Consider the following 16,985-nt stretch of genomic DNA (forward strand, 5'->3'; position numbering starts at 1 on the left):
TGGCCCGGGCCAAGGTGTCAGGGCCCTCGTGAAGCCCGAGCAGGCCAGGCCCATTACATTGGGAGGAACAGCCGAAAGCTCAGTACCACTCACCACAGGCTGGGGAAAATTCATGCCCCGTGCCAAGTTCTCAGCCTCTCTTGGCCAAAAACCAAGGTTGAAACCGAGGATCCAACCCTGGCTAAAGCTGATGTTCAAATGAAGGCTAATGCCAAGGCTAAAGTAAGAGCCAGCCGGCTGCCCTTCCCCAGGGTGCCCCCCAGCCCCCAGCTCCCTCAGAGGCTCCTGTTTGCCAGTGTGAGCATGGAAGGACGGACGCGACCTCTGGGCTGTTTCCAGCATGGTCCTCCTGTTCTATTTGTACACCTAAACCTGAGAGCAAGGGACAAAAAAAGAACCAAGAAGTGAATTTCCTGGAAAAAAATGTGCGGTTTACAGAAAACTGAAGTTTTCTCAGCAAAGAGACATTCACCAAGAATCTTTTCCCACTGTGCCATAAACATGCTAGGGCTTGTCTGAAGTTCAGAAACGGTCAGTTTGCTGGTCGTAGCTGCTTGTTCATGGGCAGGACAGGCTGGACCCTGCAACTCTCCCCCCAAACAGACTCGTGTGGGGCAGCAGCGTGACCAAGGGCCCATATAATGGGGGAGAAAATGTCCAGCAGGGTCAGCCACACAAAGCCAGAGACTCCCTCGCAGTCCCTCTCCCGGCCTGACCGGGGTTTCCCTGAGTGCTGAGGGCTTGGTCAAGGCTGCCTTGCCCCAGCCTCAGAAAGGTCTACCAGAGGTTTCCAGAAAGAGATGCCTGTGGGGTTGGCCTCACACGCGTGCCTGGGAATTCTCGAGGCTGCTTCCCTCCCAACACCCCGAGACACTCTCATTGCCGTCTTTACTAGCCGGCCAAAGCTTCTCAAGAATCATAGTTTCTGGGCCAGAGCAATAATACTGTGAGTAGGCATTTGCCTTGCACGCAGCCAACCCCAGTTTGATCCCCGGCCCCCGACAGTGTTCCCTGAGCCTCCAGGAGTAACCCCTGAATGCAGAGCCAGAAGTAACCCCTGATGGCTGCCAGGTGTGGCCCCAAAACAAAACAAAAGAATCTTCATTACTAGCTTGTACTGGAAACATTGTCCTTGATGGGAAATATATTAAAGAAAAATCTAGGGGCCCGAGCAATAGTACAGCAGGTAGGGCGTTTGCTTGCACACAACCCACCTGAATTCAATTTCCAGCACTCTATATGGTCCCCCAAGCCCCACCAGGAGCAATTCCTGGGCACAGAGCCAGAAGTAAGTGCTAAGCACTGCCGGAGGACCCAAAACAATAATAATAATAATCATAATAATAAAGAAAAATAATGATAACAAGAAAAGTTTGGGGCTGGGGAGCTGGATCACAAGGGCTAGAGCTAATGCACACAGGAGTCCCGGGGTCAAGGCCAGACACCATTCAGTCCCCTAGCAATACTTCCTGAGCACTGTGCTGGGAGTAGCTCCTGAGTACTGCTAAGTGTGGTCCCCCCATAAAGGAAAAATGAAAGTTATAGTTGCAGGGCCCCTAGGCTCTGATAACATGCTGGCTCTACCCAAAGCCTTGGGAATGATGGAATGACGCTCTCTTACAGGGCTTTGTTGCTGCCTCCCCCCTCCCCCCCTCCGTCCGCCCAGGAGATTCAGGGAGAATCCACAGCCTTTGTGGCCAGCCTCCATTCCACAACACACGCTTTCTATTCCACCTTTAGATCAAGAACATGCGGAGAACTTTCTCTATTGGTTCTGGGGGGCCGCTAGCCCAGGGGTCTAGCCTCGGCTCCCTCATACCAAGGCTACTTCCAGCCCTTTGGGTGTGGTCAATCCCTCTACTGGCCATATGGTCCCAAGGAGAAGTGGAGAAGTGTATGTCTTGGGGTCCAGCCCACAGTGCCCAGAGGTCACTCTTGGCAGTGCGTGGTGGGGGCCAGGGTCCAGCCCTGCCCTCTACGCCATGGCTCCAGCGCCCAGCTGCTCTCGAGGAGGTTGCTGTGGCCGTGGGGAATGCTGGGAATGATGTTTGGGTGTCAGTATATCAGTGAGCACAGATGGACTTTGGGGTCAAGTCTGGTCTCAGCCTTCCTGCCCCCCGCCCCCCGGGGGCTGGCACTGACCGCTCGTTACCTACATGAGCAGAAACATGCCAGTCTGAGCTTGCAAGAGGGGCCTGATGGGGGCTGGGCCGGGGAGGTGGTGGACACTGGCCCGTGGGAGGGCAGTGGACAGCCCTGCCCCACCCCCAAGCCTGATGCCTCTGCATGGGTTGTTTTCCCTTCCATGAGGGCAGGTTCCGACTCCTCCATTCATGGGACACTCTGCACACTCCCGCCTGCCCTTCCCCTCCCAACGGCTCTAACAAAAATCACTTTCCTCTCTCACAAGATTTTTGTTGCGACCATAGGCCCAAGATTCGGTAAACCCAGTCTTCCAGGGTTCCCCCAACAGATAAACTTGGTTGAGAGGCAAAAGATTTAAGCAAATGACAGAGCTTTGTAGCAACAGTCCTTCAGGGATTTGGGGAAACTTGAGACCTGACTTATTGATTTTTGAATGACCCAGGAAGGACTCTACTGGCAACCTGGAAGCAGGCAGCAAGGTGCTTTCCAAACTTTTTGGGAAAATCAAGATTTTTGTTATGTTTAATCACAAGAATCACCTACCTGAATAGATCATTTTGCTGAAATATCAACTAATATACCTTGGTTTGCTTTTTCATGGGGACCACGCCCTGTGGTCGGGGACAGCTAGGTCACTCGGGGACCCTCGGATGCTACCAGGGCCACCCCCAGAGGCTCAGGAGGCTGGAGTGAGCCACGGTGGGATGAAGTTCAGGCCCTCTCACATGTGGCATGGGCTTTGCCACCCAGTCATCATCTCGGTGCTGGGTGCCCTATAAACCAAGAAATTATAAAGAAGTACAAGTTTTAGAAACCATGACAATTTATCTGATTAACACAGATCTCACAGTTCCTTGCAATTTTGAAATCCTAAATTAAGGCATCATTTGAAGGGCCAGAGCTATAGTACAGTGGGGAGGGCACTTGCCCTGTATGTGGCTGACCTGGGTTCAGTCCTCGGCACCTCATATGATCCCCAAACCTCTCCAGGAGTGATCCCTGAGCGTAAGGCCTGGAGGAGGCCCTGAGCACTGTGGTTGTTTTGGAAGGGTTGAGCCTCATTGAGTGGTGTCTGGGGGCTACTCCCCACTCTGCTCCGGGAACCAGGCAGTGCCAGGGATAAGCCCGGGGCCCTGGCATGCAGAGCCAGCACTCAGTCCTGGGCGCTCCCTCCCCCAAACTAAGCTGTTTGTGGCTAGGAAATAAAATCAAGACTGATGGAAACTAGGGGATTTGTCTGTAAGGAGAGAGAGGAGAGGGCTGCATGTTCGTCCGACACGGTGAGATGCTGTGCTGAGGAGAGGGCGGGAACTTTGCACTTTGGCTCCTTACATGGAGAGTGACACTCCGGGCCAGCTGGCAAGCTGAGCAAGGGACAGCTCAGGACGCCGAGTACAATGGCACATTGTCAAAGGAACTCTTAGGAGGGTTTGTGGATCAGCCACAATCTGAGCATCAGCCATGTGCGTGCCCATGATGAAATCGACTGCTCTTCCCAAGCCAAGCGAATTCTTCAAAACCTTCATGGCTTTGAGTGACAAACTGTGGGTTCAGGATGGCAGAGCCGAGGGTGGAACCAGCCCTTCCTCACACCATGGGCAGCTCCGGGATACAGGCCCTCCACACTCTTGGGGCACGGAGTTTCACATTTTTTTTTCTTCTTTTTTGGATCACACCTGACAATGTCCTGGATTTGCACTCAGGAATCACTCCTGGCAGTGCTCAGGGGACCATATGGGATGCTGGGAATCAAACCCGGGTCGGCCACATGCAAGGCAAATGCCCTACCCGCTGTGCTATCACTCCAGCCCCAGAGTTTCATATTCTTTCTGCTGCCCTTGAAACCTTGTCCCTATGGTGCAAAGGCTGTCAATCCCGAACTCCTTCATAGGGAATCTGTCTCACATTTTCATTCAAGACAAAGCTCCCCAGGAATCAAAATTCTATTTTGTTTATTTTTTTTTTACTTATTTTTGCATTTTGAGTCACACCCAGCGATGCTCAAGAGTTATTCCTAGCTTTGTGCACAGGAATTTTTCCTAGTGGTGCTGGAGGAACATATGGAATGCTGGAGATCGAACCCAGGATAACCACGTACAAGGCAAACGCCCTCCCCACTGTGCTATCGCTCCAGCCCTCAGAAGTCAAAATTCCAATAAAATAACAGTCTTTGATGAACAGAAAAGGAAATACATAAAATTTCAGAAGACTTCCTAAGATATCCTGGAATAATTATTTTCCACAGGGAGAGAGAAATACGCCCCCAATGCGCTGCTCTGGGCAGGACAGTCCCCTTCCCCAGTGGACAGGGATGCCCAGGAGTTTGTCTGGAAGCAGTGAAAGGGACTTCAAGTCCACCCTGATAGTCCAGTCTGCTACAGATAGCGCCTCGCCCAAGCTCTAGCTCTTGCTGACTGGGGTGAGCATCCCCCAGGCTGACGGGGGGGCGTGATGCTCCCTGTGGAGTGACTGTGGGGGCTGCCAGGGCCTCACCTGGGGCCTTGCCTAGGGGACAGGGCCATTTGAGGCCTCCTGGGGCTGCGTGTGACTCTGGGGCCCGGGCCAGCTTCAGCCTGGTCTCTGCATCCGCCTTGGGCCCTGGTGGCCTTCAAGGGCAGGGAGGGATAGTGGCAGGACTGCGGCGGGCCCCAACACGCTTCTCTAATTGGAGCCCTCGCCCGGCAGCTGACCCGTCGGCCCGCTTCTCTGGGCAGCTCCGGACTGACCACACCCCCATGGCACTGTCCAGCAGGCCTGTGGACCTGCCGCAGCCCTGCCACTTTCCAGATTGCTGCGTGAGGCCCTGTGGACCTGAGGGAGGAAACTTTTTCCTCTTCAACCAGCTCCACTCCCCAAAGCCAGTGAGTGGCCAGCAGTGGCCGCCCCTGATGCCCCTCACGCCCACCAGGCCCTCTTGGTCCTATCTGGCCCAGTGACCAGCCAGGCCAGCCCCGCCCACTAGCAATAAATGAGTGGCCAGACCAGAGGTGCCAGATGCTGCCGAGGTGGAGACAGAGGTGAGCTACCCCCCAGACTGGTCTGGTCTTGAAGGATGGAGGGGCCTGGTTTCGGGACATGGGGGACAGAGGGGTCTGGTCTAGAGGTCTGGGGGATGAAGGGGTCTGGTCCTGGAGCCTGGGGGGGCGGGAGATTCAGGAGAACCTGGTTTCCAGGAAAGGCAGCGCTGCCCCCGTACCAGCCACAATGAGAGGTGCCCAGCTGGTCCTGCTCGTCACCCTCCTGTGCCCTTGTGGTGAGTCAAGGCCCCGCCCGGGTAGAGCCTGGGGTCTGTCATTTGTCCCAGGGACAGTTCTCACCTCTAAGGGGGTTGTTGGGGGTGTGTCAGGTGGGCCCCGGGGGTTTCAGGTCACTTAACCACCGTCCTGGCTGGGTCCCACCATCCCCAGCCCTGAGCCTGCGCTGCCACACGTGCCTGGAGATCCAGAGAGTCGGCAGAGATTGTCAACTGACCACATGTGTGGGCCTCAGAGGGGGCGATGGGGGCGTCTGCTACACCAGCAATCTGACCATCACCACGGCCTCGGGTGAGTCCCTGCGCACCCCCCCCACACACACATGTACACACACCTGCACACATATACACACCTGCACACATGCACACCTGCACACATCTGTGCATGTACACATGCACACATGCACAAACGCACATGTACACACATGCACGATGTACACACACATCAGGCACACATCTGAACGTGTACACTCACGCAGGCAGAAGGTTTCGTTGAGTTCACATATGCATGCAGACACACATGTGTGCACACAGGTAAAACACACACCTCCAGAGTCCTGTGGTAAGTTCACACATGCATGCACACATGCACACACACACATGTGTGTGGAAAGGCCTGGGAGGCTGCATCTCTCCTGGAGGCCCAGTGTTCATGTGCAGAGGCAGACAGGCCATTCCAGGGCTCAGGCAGCCACGGAATTCACCTGGGTTAGGGACGACTCGGGGTCAGGGCCTGTGGACCCCACTCACCAGCTTCCCTGTTCTGCCCACAGGGAGGCAGGCCGTGTCGTACTTCAAGGGCTGTGCGGCCTCCTGTGAGGTAGCCCAGAAAGCCATCCACCAGCTGGCCAGGGCTGAGACACTGCATGCCTCCGGAGTGGCCGTCCAGTTGCAGCTGGAGAGCACGAAGTGCTGTGAGCAAGACTTGTGCAATGCGGGGCCGCAGGGCCTGGCCAGCGCACTGCTGCTGCTAGGCCTGGGGCCCCTCCTCCTGGCCCTGCTCTGACCAGCCCGCCCGGAGCTCCCCTTGCCGCCGCACGCACGCACAGCTCAGGCAGGCCCAGACCCATCCTGACCCTCACAGGCTGTGCTGGCCAACACCAGGGCCTGGGGGACAGGCAGGCCACCCCCGCTGACCTAGACCTTCGGCTACTCTTGTCCACCCCAGGCCTGCCGCTGGCCCCACTCTGAGACATCGCCCCCCCCCCCCAGAGCCATCTGGGGAATAAAGCTTGCAGAGCCTTCTGTTGGTCTGGCCCGGCACCCTCTGTGTGGGTCTGGGGGCTCGAGGGATGCGGGGGTGCACTGTGACCCACTGTGAAAAAAGGGTCAGGAGCTGAAGGGCCCAGGAGGTCCAGATCTGCACACGCTGCCCGCCCAGTGTTCCTTCCCTGACAGCCCCTCCAGGAGCCCCCCCCCCACCGCCCTTGTTGTCCCCTTGCTTTAGAAACCCCACGGGGATGACCAGAGTGGGGGACAGGGCTTTGCAGGGGGGAAACTGAGGCACAAGGGTTGAGTCAGAATCAGAGCCTGTCCTGGACACAACCACTGCAGACAGGGGGCTCAGCTGACAGCTCACACAGGAGCTGGGCTGGAGGGGCGGTGCAGAACACCCCGCTTCTGTCCTGTACCCTGAGTGACCCGTCTCAGGGACACCCCTGAGGCTGGGTGGCAGAGTGACATTCCCCGCAGGGGGACAAGCTCTGGGGGCTGCCCTGTCCCGGGTTCTGACCTGACGCGGGACGGCAGGACCCTCCAGGCTGAAGTGGACCTAGCTTCCCGTCCGGACCAGGAGACTGTCAGCATGTGTCTGTGGTGTGTGGTGTATGTGGACACGGTGTAGTGTATGTTGTGTGTGGTTGTGGTGCGTGTGTATGCTTGTGTAGCATGTGGTATAATGTGTCTACGGTGTGTGTGACTGTGTAGTGTGTGGTTTGTGTGCCTGTGGTATGTTTGTATGTGATTGTGCCGTGTATGACTTGTATATCTGTGGTGTGTGTTACATGTGATTGCGTAGTGTGGGGTTTGTGTGTCTGTGGTGTGTGTTGCATGTGATTGTGTAGTGTGTGGTGTGTGTAGACATGGTGTAGTGCATGTTGTGTGCTTGCTGTGGATGGCCTTGGGGAGGGCAGACTGGCTTCCTGCAAGGTCCCTCTGGCCACCAACCCCAGTTTCGATTTCCCGGAGCTGGTACTGAGATGGGGCGGGGAGTCACAGGCAGGTTGGGGGTGGGGTCAGGGATGAGGAGGGTGGGGTGAGGGTGAACCCTCCCCTCCCTCCTGGGGCGGGGCTGCCTGGTGCTGACTGGGCAACCCTGGGCCAAAGTCACAGCCTCTCACCTTCCCTGAGGTGGAATGAGGTGACAGTGAAATCCCTCCGTGGGGGAGGGACTGAGTCTCCTCTAATGACTCTAACGACCCAAGGGACACACCACCCCCACCCCAGAGAAACAGGAGCCTGTGGGGCTTTGCACTGGCCACAGACGCCTGCCAGGCCTCTCCAGTCACAGAGACCCCTGCCATGTCATTCAGCACCATGCACCCACACACTCATCTAACCACCCACAGACACCCACACGTCCCTCCCCACACACTCACCCACCCAGCACTCACCACCCACCTACCCACCCACGTACTCACACCCCCACTCACCCACCCAACCACACATCCCCCCACCACGTACTCATCCAACTCCCCCCGCCCTTACTCACCAACTCACCCATGCACTCACCCAACTGCAAGTTTTGCTTGGGACCTGATGGGCAGCTGATGAGATAGTGACACGTCCCTGAAATCACAGATCACCCTGTCAGGCCCTCCCAAGTGTGTTGTGCCAGGCCTCGATCCTCGTCCATCCGACCCCCTGTGCTTAAGGGAATGCCAGACCCACAACACCCGCCTCTGCCTTCCCAGCAGAGAGCACACTTTTCCCTTGTCCCCCCCTGCCCCCAGACCTTAAGACCCTACCAAACCCCTGCCAGGCATGACTCTACCCCAATCTCCACAGAGGTCAGTACAGCCCACCCGGGAGCTCACCCAATAAACTTTTGTTTCTTAACTTGACTTGTCTCTGTCCCTGTCTGCACCACATTAGGTCAGTAACCTGTCACCAATCACACACCCACTCACCCACCAGCACCCACCTTCACCCACCACTTACACACTCAGTTACACTCTCACTTATCCACTCATTCATTCACTCACTCACTCATTCACTTACCAACTCGTTCACACACTCATCTATCCATTCACTCATTCACACACTCCCACACCTACTCACTCACCCACTCACTCATTCACTAATCACCCACTCCCTCACCCACTCATTCACTCATTCACTCACTCACTCACCCCTCACTCACTCATTTACTCACTCACCCCCTCACTCACTTGCTCACTCACTCACCTCCTCACTGGATGTGGAGGGCACTGGTCTGGGAGGCAGAAAGTGGAGCCCAGGGCATTGGGCCAAGGTCAGGATGTGGGAGCTACAGTGGTGGGGCTTTGGCCCAAGTACAATGCACAGACGGGGGAGGGTGGTCTCTGAGGAGGGCCTGGGGTCTCACTCCCTGCTCCCCACTCTGAACTCTGAGCCTTAGGCTCCTCTACTCCTGCAAAGGCTCTGTGGACACAAGGGAGCAGAGGCAGGGGCGGCCCTCCTGTCCCTTCCTGAGGCTGCCTGGCCTGGCCCCCCAGGCACACCCCAATGGTCTGCGGGCTGCCTCAGGAGTCACAGGAGAAGGGGAGGCAGGGAGGTCAGGGGCAAGTCTCCCAGAGGGCTGGCCTGGAGTGTTCCATCTCTGACCCCTGCCAGGAGGCTGGGCAGTACATGATGGGCAGGTGGGGAAGGGAGTCTGGGTGGCAGGGCCCAGAGGAAGCGGTGGGCAGTCCTCCCTCACGGCCCCCCTCGTGCCCTCTGCACCCACACCACCACTGGCACAGTGGGGAGCCGCACTCGAGGTATGGGGCAGGGAGGGGGTGCAGAAGGAAATCCCAAAACTGGCGTGGGCTTAGATTCAGAATGAGCCACATGCTCCTTTGGCATCGTGGGCTGATGTAGGCTCCACCTTTGTTGTTTTTTTTTTCTTTTTGGGTCACACCTGGCGATACACAGGGGTTACTCCTGGCTCATGCGCTCAGGAATTACTCTTGGCGGTCCTCAGGGGACCATATGGGATGCTGGGAATGGAACCTGGGTCAGTCGCATGCAAGGCAAACGCCCTACCCGCTGTAATATCGCTCCAGCCCCCAGGCTCCACCTTTGGAGGGTGCGGCCCCCTGTGGCCAGCAGTGTCCACTTTCTCTCCACTCTGAAAAATGGGCCCCTCAGCTCAAGGGTCTGGGGATCTCTGGGATGGGGGCCCCAGGCACATGAGGTCAGGGGTCTCCACAGTGGGATAAGGGTCCCCAGAATACGATGTTGGGAGTTTCCCAGATGGGGGGGTCTGTGCATCTTGAGCATCTCTTACCACTTCCTCATCACTCAAGCAGAGGGGAATTCGGGAGGTCCGCAGCCCGTGCCAGAGGGTGCTCCCAAACCCAGAAGAGGCCAGGACCTCCGAAGGGCCAGTTTCCTCTGCCTAGTAGGGTCTCTCCGGGAAGTGCTCAGAGGACACAGCCTCAGGCAGGGTCCCTGCCAGGATGGGGAATTGGAGTAGCTGAGGGGAACCTTCCGGCCCCCAAAACCTAATATGTGGGGTCCGTGCAACATGCTGGGAGCAGGTGGCTGGTCAGACAACCTGGGTTCCTCCTGCCATGCAAAGGGGAGAAGCAAAAGCCGTGTTCCGCAGCCCCCACACCCCGGGGGCCTGCCCAGGACCGCCTTGAGCCCTGTGTGGATGCACAGTGACCCCACACGGTGAGCCAGCACGGCGACATCAACGCCCAGAGCAGCTCCAGGCATGATGCGGGCCAGGGCTGACATTCCTGGTGTGTTCAGACCTGCCCTCTGGCCAGGAGCAGGGCCAGCAGCACCGGCCCAGGTGGCCAGGGTTGATGCCTAAACACAGGCCCCCACCACACGCAGGGCCCCAGACAGGAGACGGCACCCAGGGCCGAGTGGGCGGCCCCCGGTGGGTTACAGGAGGGAAGGCACACACCCATATAAGCAAGTGGGCTTGAGGAGGCCCCGGCCCATGCCCACCCACTCCTGCCTCTCTCTGGCCCAGGGTCTGGCTGAGGCTGAGGATCCCTGGATCGAATGTCTCCCACAACACTCACGTCCCCACCACCTGCTCGGCCTGCTTCCAACAGATGCCGTCAAAGGCAGGCAGAGTGGGCATGAGGCCTGGGCACAGGAGCTGGGAGCTGAGGCATCTGCCTTTCTGTTCCTGTCGGGAAGGGCAGAGCCAGGATGGAAGGATGGAAGGCCTACACCCCCCGCGGGCACCCCATGCCCTGCCAGTGAGTGAGCATCAGGGAGGGGCTTCACACTCATCCCAGCACTTAGAAGACTCCAGAAAGATGGTCTGAGGGCCAGGTGCCATTTCCATCCCCAGTCTTGAGATAGAGTCCCTGCAGAGAACCGGCCACCATTCCCCACCGGGTCCCCACACTGGGTCCAAGCCTTGGGAAAGGGACCTCTGGGCACAGAGCCTACCCCTCCCCCCCATCACAGCCCTCATGCCTGCTCGAAGCTGGGCCACACCCTGCCACCCCACGCCCAACCTGCCCTGCCCCCACAGTACAACAGCTTCCAGCAGGATCAGCTAGAAAAAGTGGGTATGAAAATGCCGCAGAAGCAGGGAAGACTCGGGGGAACTCAGCATCCCACCTGGGAGGGCCCCACCCGCCAGGGCAGTGCCCAGCCCCACCCCAGCTTCCGGAGAAGTGGCAGCCTTGGGGACAGGCAGGAGCCCTGGCCTGGCCCACAGAGGCACAGGGAGACCCAGGGCAGCCTGGGGGGTTGCGTTGGATCGAGGGTTCTGGGGCTAGAGCGATAATACAGCAGAGAGGGCACTTGCCTTGCACGCAGCTGACTTGGCTTTGATCCCCACACCCCATAGGATCCCCCAAGCACCGCCAGAAGTAATCCCTGAGTGTAGAGCCAGAAATGAGCTCTGAGCACTGCTGGGACTAAAACAAACAAAGAAAAAAAACAACCCAAAACAACCCAAAACAAATTGAAGGGTTCAGAGGAGATGGTAGAACCCAGACTCGCTGGCTCCAGCCCTGAGATGGAAAAGGAATTTGCCGGGAGAGTGAGAGGGTGTGGGCAGAGCAGTGTCATGGAGAGAACTCAGCGCGAGGGGTCAGGGACGCAGTGGGACGGACCCAAGGGACCCTCAGGGGCCCCCTTCTATAGCAGACATCTGGGAGGCTCTAGGGGGGAAACTTCTGTTTTCTATAGATTGGTTAGTTCTGGTGGGACGAGCAGAGGACTCGAACCCTGCTTTGAGGAAGAAGTAAATTGTATATGAAATAATGTAAACTGAGCCAGAATGAGAGTACAGCGGGGAGGGCCCTGGCTTCGTGCAAGCCAACATGGTTAGTCCCCCCATCCTATATGGTCCCCCAAGCACCAGGAGTGATCCTTGAGTGCAGAGCCAGGAGCTGGCTTTAGCACTGCTGGATGGCCCCAAAAACAAAAACAAAAATGAAACCCCCAAAATTAATCTATCACTTGTATCACTTGTCATCCCATTGTTCATCAACTTGCTCAAGCTGCTCCAGTAATGTCTCCATTCGTCCCTGGTGCATGCTAGTATAGCCCAATGGCGTCTGCTCGTTCTAGGAACACGAAGTGCCTCAAACTGTTTATTTAGGGTCTTGATGAAGAAGTCTGACCATTTCATAGGTGGGCGACCACGTGGTCTTTTGACGTCCTGTGGAATCTGTCGACCTCTGTCGACGATCAAGAATCAGGGAAGTGGGGGGCTGGAGTGATAGCACAGTGGGTAGGGCGTTTTCCTTGAATGCAGCTGACCCAGGTTCGATTCCCAGCATCCCGTATGGTCCCCTGAGCACCGTCAGGGGTGATTCCTGAGTGCAGAGCCAGGAGTGACCCCTGTGCATCGCCGGGTGTGACCCAAAAAGCAAAAAAAAAAAAAAAAGAAAGAATCAGGGATGCTGTCTCATTTGCCAAGGCATCGAAAATCAGATGGGCCAGACACGTAATGCGATTTAGAGATGACCGCTGTTACTGACTGGATTCCACGAGACTAGATTCCAAAATTAATCTAAGCCAATCAAATTAAAAGGATAAGAAACAATAATTCAGTTCAACTATGAAACACTCTGAGCCAAGAAGATAAAAGATAATAAAGTACACATAAAATACTGTAAGCTTATCTTGGGGAGGGAGGGATTCGTTGGAATTTGGTGACAGTGGCAGCGTCTTGCTAGGCTAGTTCTAGGACCGGTGGGCAGATCGGAGCAATGGTGCCACCTCCGGACCCCGTTGGTGCACCAGAAGGGGCCTTTTGGGCCCAGGAAATGGGGCTTTATCTACACGGGGGTTTTTTTTGGTTTTTTTTTTTTTTTTTGCTTTTTGGGGTCACACCCAGCGATGGTCAGGGTTACTCCTGACTCTGTCCTCAGGAATTACTCCTGATGGTGATAGTGAGACCATATGGGATGTCGGGGATTGAACCCAGGTCTGCTGCTGTACTATCTCTCCGGCCCCATCTATGCATCTTTTTTGGGGGGTGCTAGAGCACTTTGCAGATGAGGAGCCAGACCCAGGCCTCTCCATCCAGCGCTTCTGGGAGGTCCCACCCGGGCTGAGCTCAGCTTGGGCAGAGGCCAGGTGGGAATCTAGAGGCTGCTCACCAAGGCCTGGTGCCTGCCATACCTGCCCAGCCGCCCTCACAAGGGGCTGGAAGGGGAGCTGGACGGGTGGAGGGAAGTGGACACCGGACCAGCCCGCGTCCAAGCAATGCGTCGCCCGCCACAGGGTCCTCAGCGTAGGCCCCCTTCCACCCCCCGCCATCCCCCCCACCCCCCCCCCCCGCCTGAGCGACGTAGAACATCACACACCCGCCAGGCCCCGCCCACCATCCCTACTCAGGTCTGGACTCGGTCCAGTTCTGGCCCTGCCCCATTCCCGCTCAGACCTCGCCCACCCCCAAGCCCCGCCCAACCCAGCCCTGGGGTTTCCCATCCCCGCTTAGGCCCCGCCCCATACAGACAAGGCCACGCCCACCAGTCCAGGCCCCGCCCAATCCAGCCCTGGGGTAGCCTCAGTCCTGCTCAGGCCTCGCCTACCCCAGGCCCCGCCCACCCGAGCCCGGGCATTTTCCCATCACCGCTCAGGCCCCTCCCCATCCCGACCAGGCCCCGCCCACCCCTCCAGACCCCGCCCAATCCAACCCGGATTGCCCCATCCCCACTCAGGCCCCGCCCCCAGCCCGCCCCAGCCATCTGGCCGCGCTCTGCTTGCCTGGGAGGCGCGGGGGCTTATCGGCGGGGAGCTCGGCGAGGCCTCTGGACTGTTTCCGCGGGGCGGTGAGTCGGGGGTCTGCGCGCGCGGCCGCGGGGCGGGGGCGGCCGGGACGGGGTGCGGGGCGGGCGGCCCGGGGCGCTGCCCGGCCGGCAGCGAAGATGGAGCGGCCTGGGCCCCACGCCCGCGGAGGGTCCGTCCCGGCCTGCGCCCGCCGGCCCGCGGCGCCCACGGGGAGTTCCGGTGCCGTGAGGGTTCTTTCGAGTCTCCCGGCTCAGAGAAGGCGCCCGGGTTCCAGCCAGCCCGGGGGAGGAGTGAGTCGGCAGGGCCCCGGGCGCCCCGCATTGCCCCGAGCCAGCCCGGCCTCCCCCGGCAGGCGGACTCCTTCAGCCCGTGACGCGGGGGACGCCCGTCCCGGTCAGGATGAAGGCCTCGCTGGCCGTGCCGCTGGCCCTGCTGCTGGCCATGCTGCTCGCCGTGGACCCAGGTGAGATTCTCAAGCTGCGGCCGGTGCATCCGGTGCCGGGCGCCTAGGGGCGGGGGCTGCCGCCGGCTTTGCCCATAGGGGCTGGCAGAGGTCATAGCAGCCTGTCCCCTCCGCAGCCCGAGCCCTGGTGTGCTTCTCCTGCACCAACCAGCAGAGCAACTTTTACTGCCTGAAGCCCACCGTCTGCTCCAGCTCAGACAGTTACTGCGTGACCGTATCAACGTCAGCTGGCATTGGTGAGTGTGGGCAGGAAGGGAAGAGTGAGGACGGGGTGGGGGTGGGGGGGTGGGGGGTGAGTGTGGGTGAGCAGGGGTGTATGGGGCCAGGCATGAGTGAGTGAGGACAGGTAGGGGTGAGTATGGGCCTGAAGGGGAGGGTGAGGACGGGGTGGGTGTGTGCGGGCAGGGGTGAGTAGGGTGATGTATGAGGGTAGGGATGAGTGAGTGTGGGCGGGCAAGGGTGAGTAGGGGAGTGTGGAGATAAGGATGAGTGAGTGTGGGTGGGCAAGGGTGAGTGGGGACGTTAGTTGAGGCCGGAATGACCCCATCCCTGGGCCTCCACTCTTCTTCTTTTCCTGTTAAGGCAACTTGGTGGACTTCGGCTACACCCTGAACAAGGGCTGTGCCCCCATCTGCCCCGGCCCCAGCGTGGACGTGGGCGTGGTGACCGTGTCCACCCACTGCTGCCAGAGCTTCCTGTGCAACTTCAGTGCTGCGGATGGCGGGCTGCGGGTCAACACCATGGTGCTAGGCCTGGGGATTCTGCTCAGCCTCCTGCTGGCGCTGCCACAGCTACACCCCTGACCTGGCCTGGCCGCTGCCCCCTCTGCTCCCCCCCACCCCCGCAGTGCCCACAGGAGCTGCCCTGCCTGCACCGCCCCTGCCCTCACCCCCTCCCCGGCTGACCCCAGAGGGTGGAAGAGGGCCCCAGCCCTGGGACTCCAGCCAGCTGTGGATGCAAGACTGACAGGCCTGGGGAGCAGGTGGCTCTCTGGGGTGGGGGACAGGAGAGCAGCATGAAAGGTCCCCGGGGCCAAAGCTAGTGTCCCCGACACTCCTAGGCCTCGCTCCATTCTGCTCGGGTGGTCTGGGGGAGAAGGGTCCACTGCTCCCAGGCCCGGGCATGGGCTTCAGCACCCCAAATCCACACTGCCCCCTGTCCCATCGGATCCATCCCACTGCTTCATGCCTCAATAAACACATCCTCACCCTTTCAGCTGTGTGAGTGGGGTGGAGGGGCCAGGGGACCTGGCTAGCCACAGCCAGTGTGCAGTGGCCGGGCAGAGCCCTGAAAGGACACACTGCCCAGGCATGGGCAGGGCCTCCAGGGGAGGGACAGTCCCCAGGCTGCAGGAACGAGACTGACTCGGGCCAACCACATGGAGGCGGCTGGAAAGGATAGTGGGGCATGCGCTGGCTTTGCCTGCAGGAACCCAAGTTCTTCCCTGGCTTTGCCTGCAGGAACCCAAGTTCTTCCCTGGCCACAGCCGGCAGGAAGTGCCTGGGGGAAGGGGCCCCTAACCGGCTTGAGCCAGAGGTGCCTTGGGGCCTTGGCTTCGCACAAGAAGGGGGAGGAGCAAGAGCACAGGGGTTTCGATTTCCCCAAGGCTGAGGGTGGGGTTGGAGGGAAGGGAGGGCTGTCTGGGGGTGGTGCCTCAACCCCCCCCCTCCCCCGCTCAGTATTAACTCTTGGTCTCCCACGCTCACTTCCCAGAGGGAAGTGAGTCACTGCTGCAGCCCCAGCCCTAGAGAGCTTTGGGGGAGGGGGGCTTCCAGGCAGCCCTTTCCCTACTCCCTTCTCCCTCTGATGGGTCTGCAAAGGTCAGGTGGGAAGATGGGTGAATGAGGGCCCTGGGGGGTGGGGGCTGGGGTGAGGAGGGATGGGCTGCCCTGGGTTTGCATGCAGCTGCTCTGACCCCCACAGAGGTTGTGTCCTGAAGCCAACAGAAAAGGCCTGGCACCTGCAGGGACATATGCCCTGCTTCATGTACATGAGGTACTTCCACACATTAGTGTCATGAGATCTGTGTCACATGGTTCACTGGTCACGTGTACCATATGTTTGTGTCACATGTGCTGCATGTCATGTATCATGTGTGTCAAGTGCAGTGTGCCATGTGTGTTACATGTCACCTGCATCTCCTGTCATGCACCGCAGCCCTGAAGTCGTGTGACGATTCTCCCACACCCTCAGCATTTTGCAGCTGATCTTGGCTCCAGCTGGAGTTCAGGGTGGTATGAAGTGCAGGCTGGGTTTGGTGGGCATGAAAGGGATGCCTCCTGCTGCTGGCAGTTCCTGTGCCCACCACATCTCGGGCTGGGGTGAGTGTTACTTCGGCCATGGCTGCTGTGGGTCTGGGTAAAGGGCATGATGGTGTAGCATCTCCCAAAGGAGAGTCAACCACACTCAGCCTTCCCCCTGCTGACCACCACCCCAGCCACGACCCTCACCCAGGAAGAGGCCCCGTGGGGCAGCTCCAGGGGACCCTGGAAAGCCGCCCGGGACAAAGGAAGCATTGCTGGGTGCTGCCCAGATCATGTGGGGCCCAAGTACGTGTGTCACTGGCATCTACAAACACATACACACACATGCTATGCTCTCTCTCTCTGTCTCTCTCTGTCTCTCTCTCTCTCTCCCTCCCTCCCTCTCTCTCTCTCTCTCTTTCTCCCCTCCCTTCCTCCCTCCCTCCCTCCCTCCCTCCCTCTCTCTCTCTCTACACAC

At 58.7% G+C, this 16,985-nt stretch overlaps 2 protein-coding genes across 2 annotated transcripts; both read left to right on the forward strand.

Annotated features, from left to right (window-relative positions):
* Positions 1-5,349: 5,349 nt before the first annotated feature.
* Positions 5,350-6,404, forward strand: LOC101544294 (lymphocyte antigen 6H-like). Its single transcript, XM_004618688.2, has 3 exons — positions 5,350-5,398; positions 5,553-5,690; positions 6,172-6,404. The coding sequence occupies exons 1-3, from the start codon at positions 5,350-5,352 to the stop codon at positions 6,402-6,404; spliced, it is 420 nt and encodes a 139-aa protein (XP_004618745.1).
* A 7,287-nt stretch (positions 6,405-13,691) lies between these two features.
* Positions 13,692-15,476, forward strand: LY6E (lymphocyte antigen 6 family member E). The gene is made up of 4 exons (XM_004618689.2): positions 13,692-13,842; positions 14,154-14,264; positions 14,381-14,500; positions 14,847-15,476. Exons 2-4 carry the CDS (start codon positions 14,201-14,203, stop codon positions 15,065-15,067), a joined length of 405 nt encoding a protein of 134 aa, XP_004618746.1. The 5' UTR covers positions 13,692-13,842; positions 14,154-14,200; the 3' UTR covers positions 15,068-15,476.
* The last annotated feature ends 1,509 nt before the right edge of the window (positions 15,477-16,985 follow it).

The sequence above is a fragment of the Sorex araneus genome, chromosome 2, assembly GCF_027595985.1.
Source record: "Sorex araneus isolate mSorAra2 chromosome 2, mSorAra2.pri, whole genome shotgun sequence".
Lineage (NCBI taxonomy): Eukaryota > Metazoa > Chordata > Mammalia > Eulipotyphla > Soricidae > Sorex > Sorex araneus.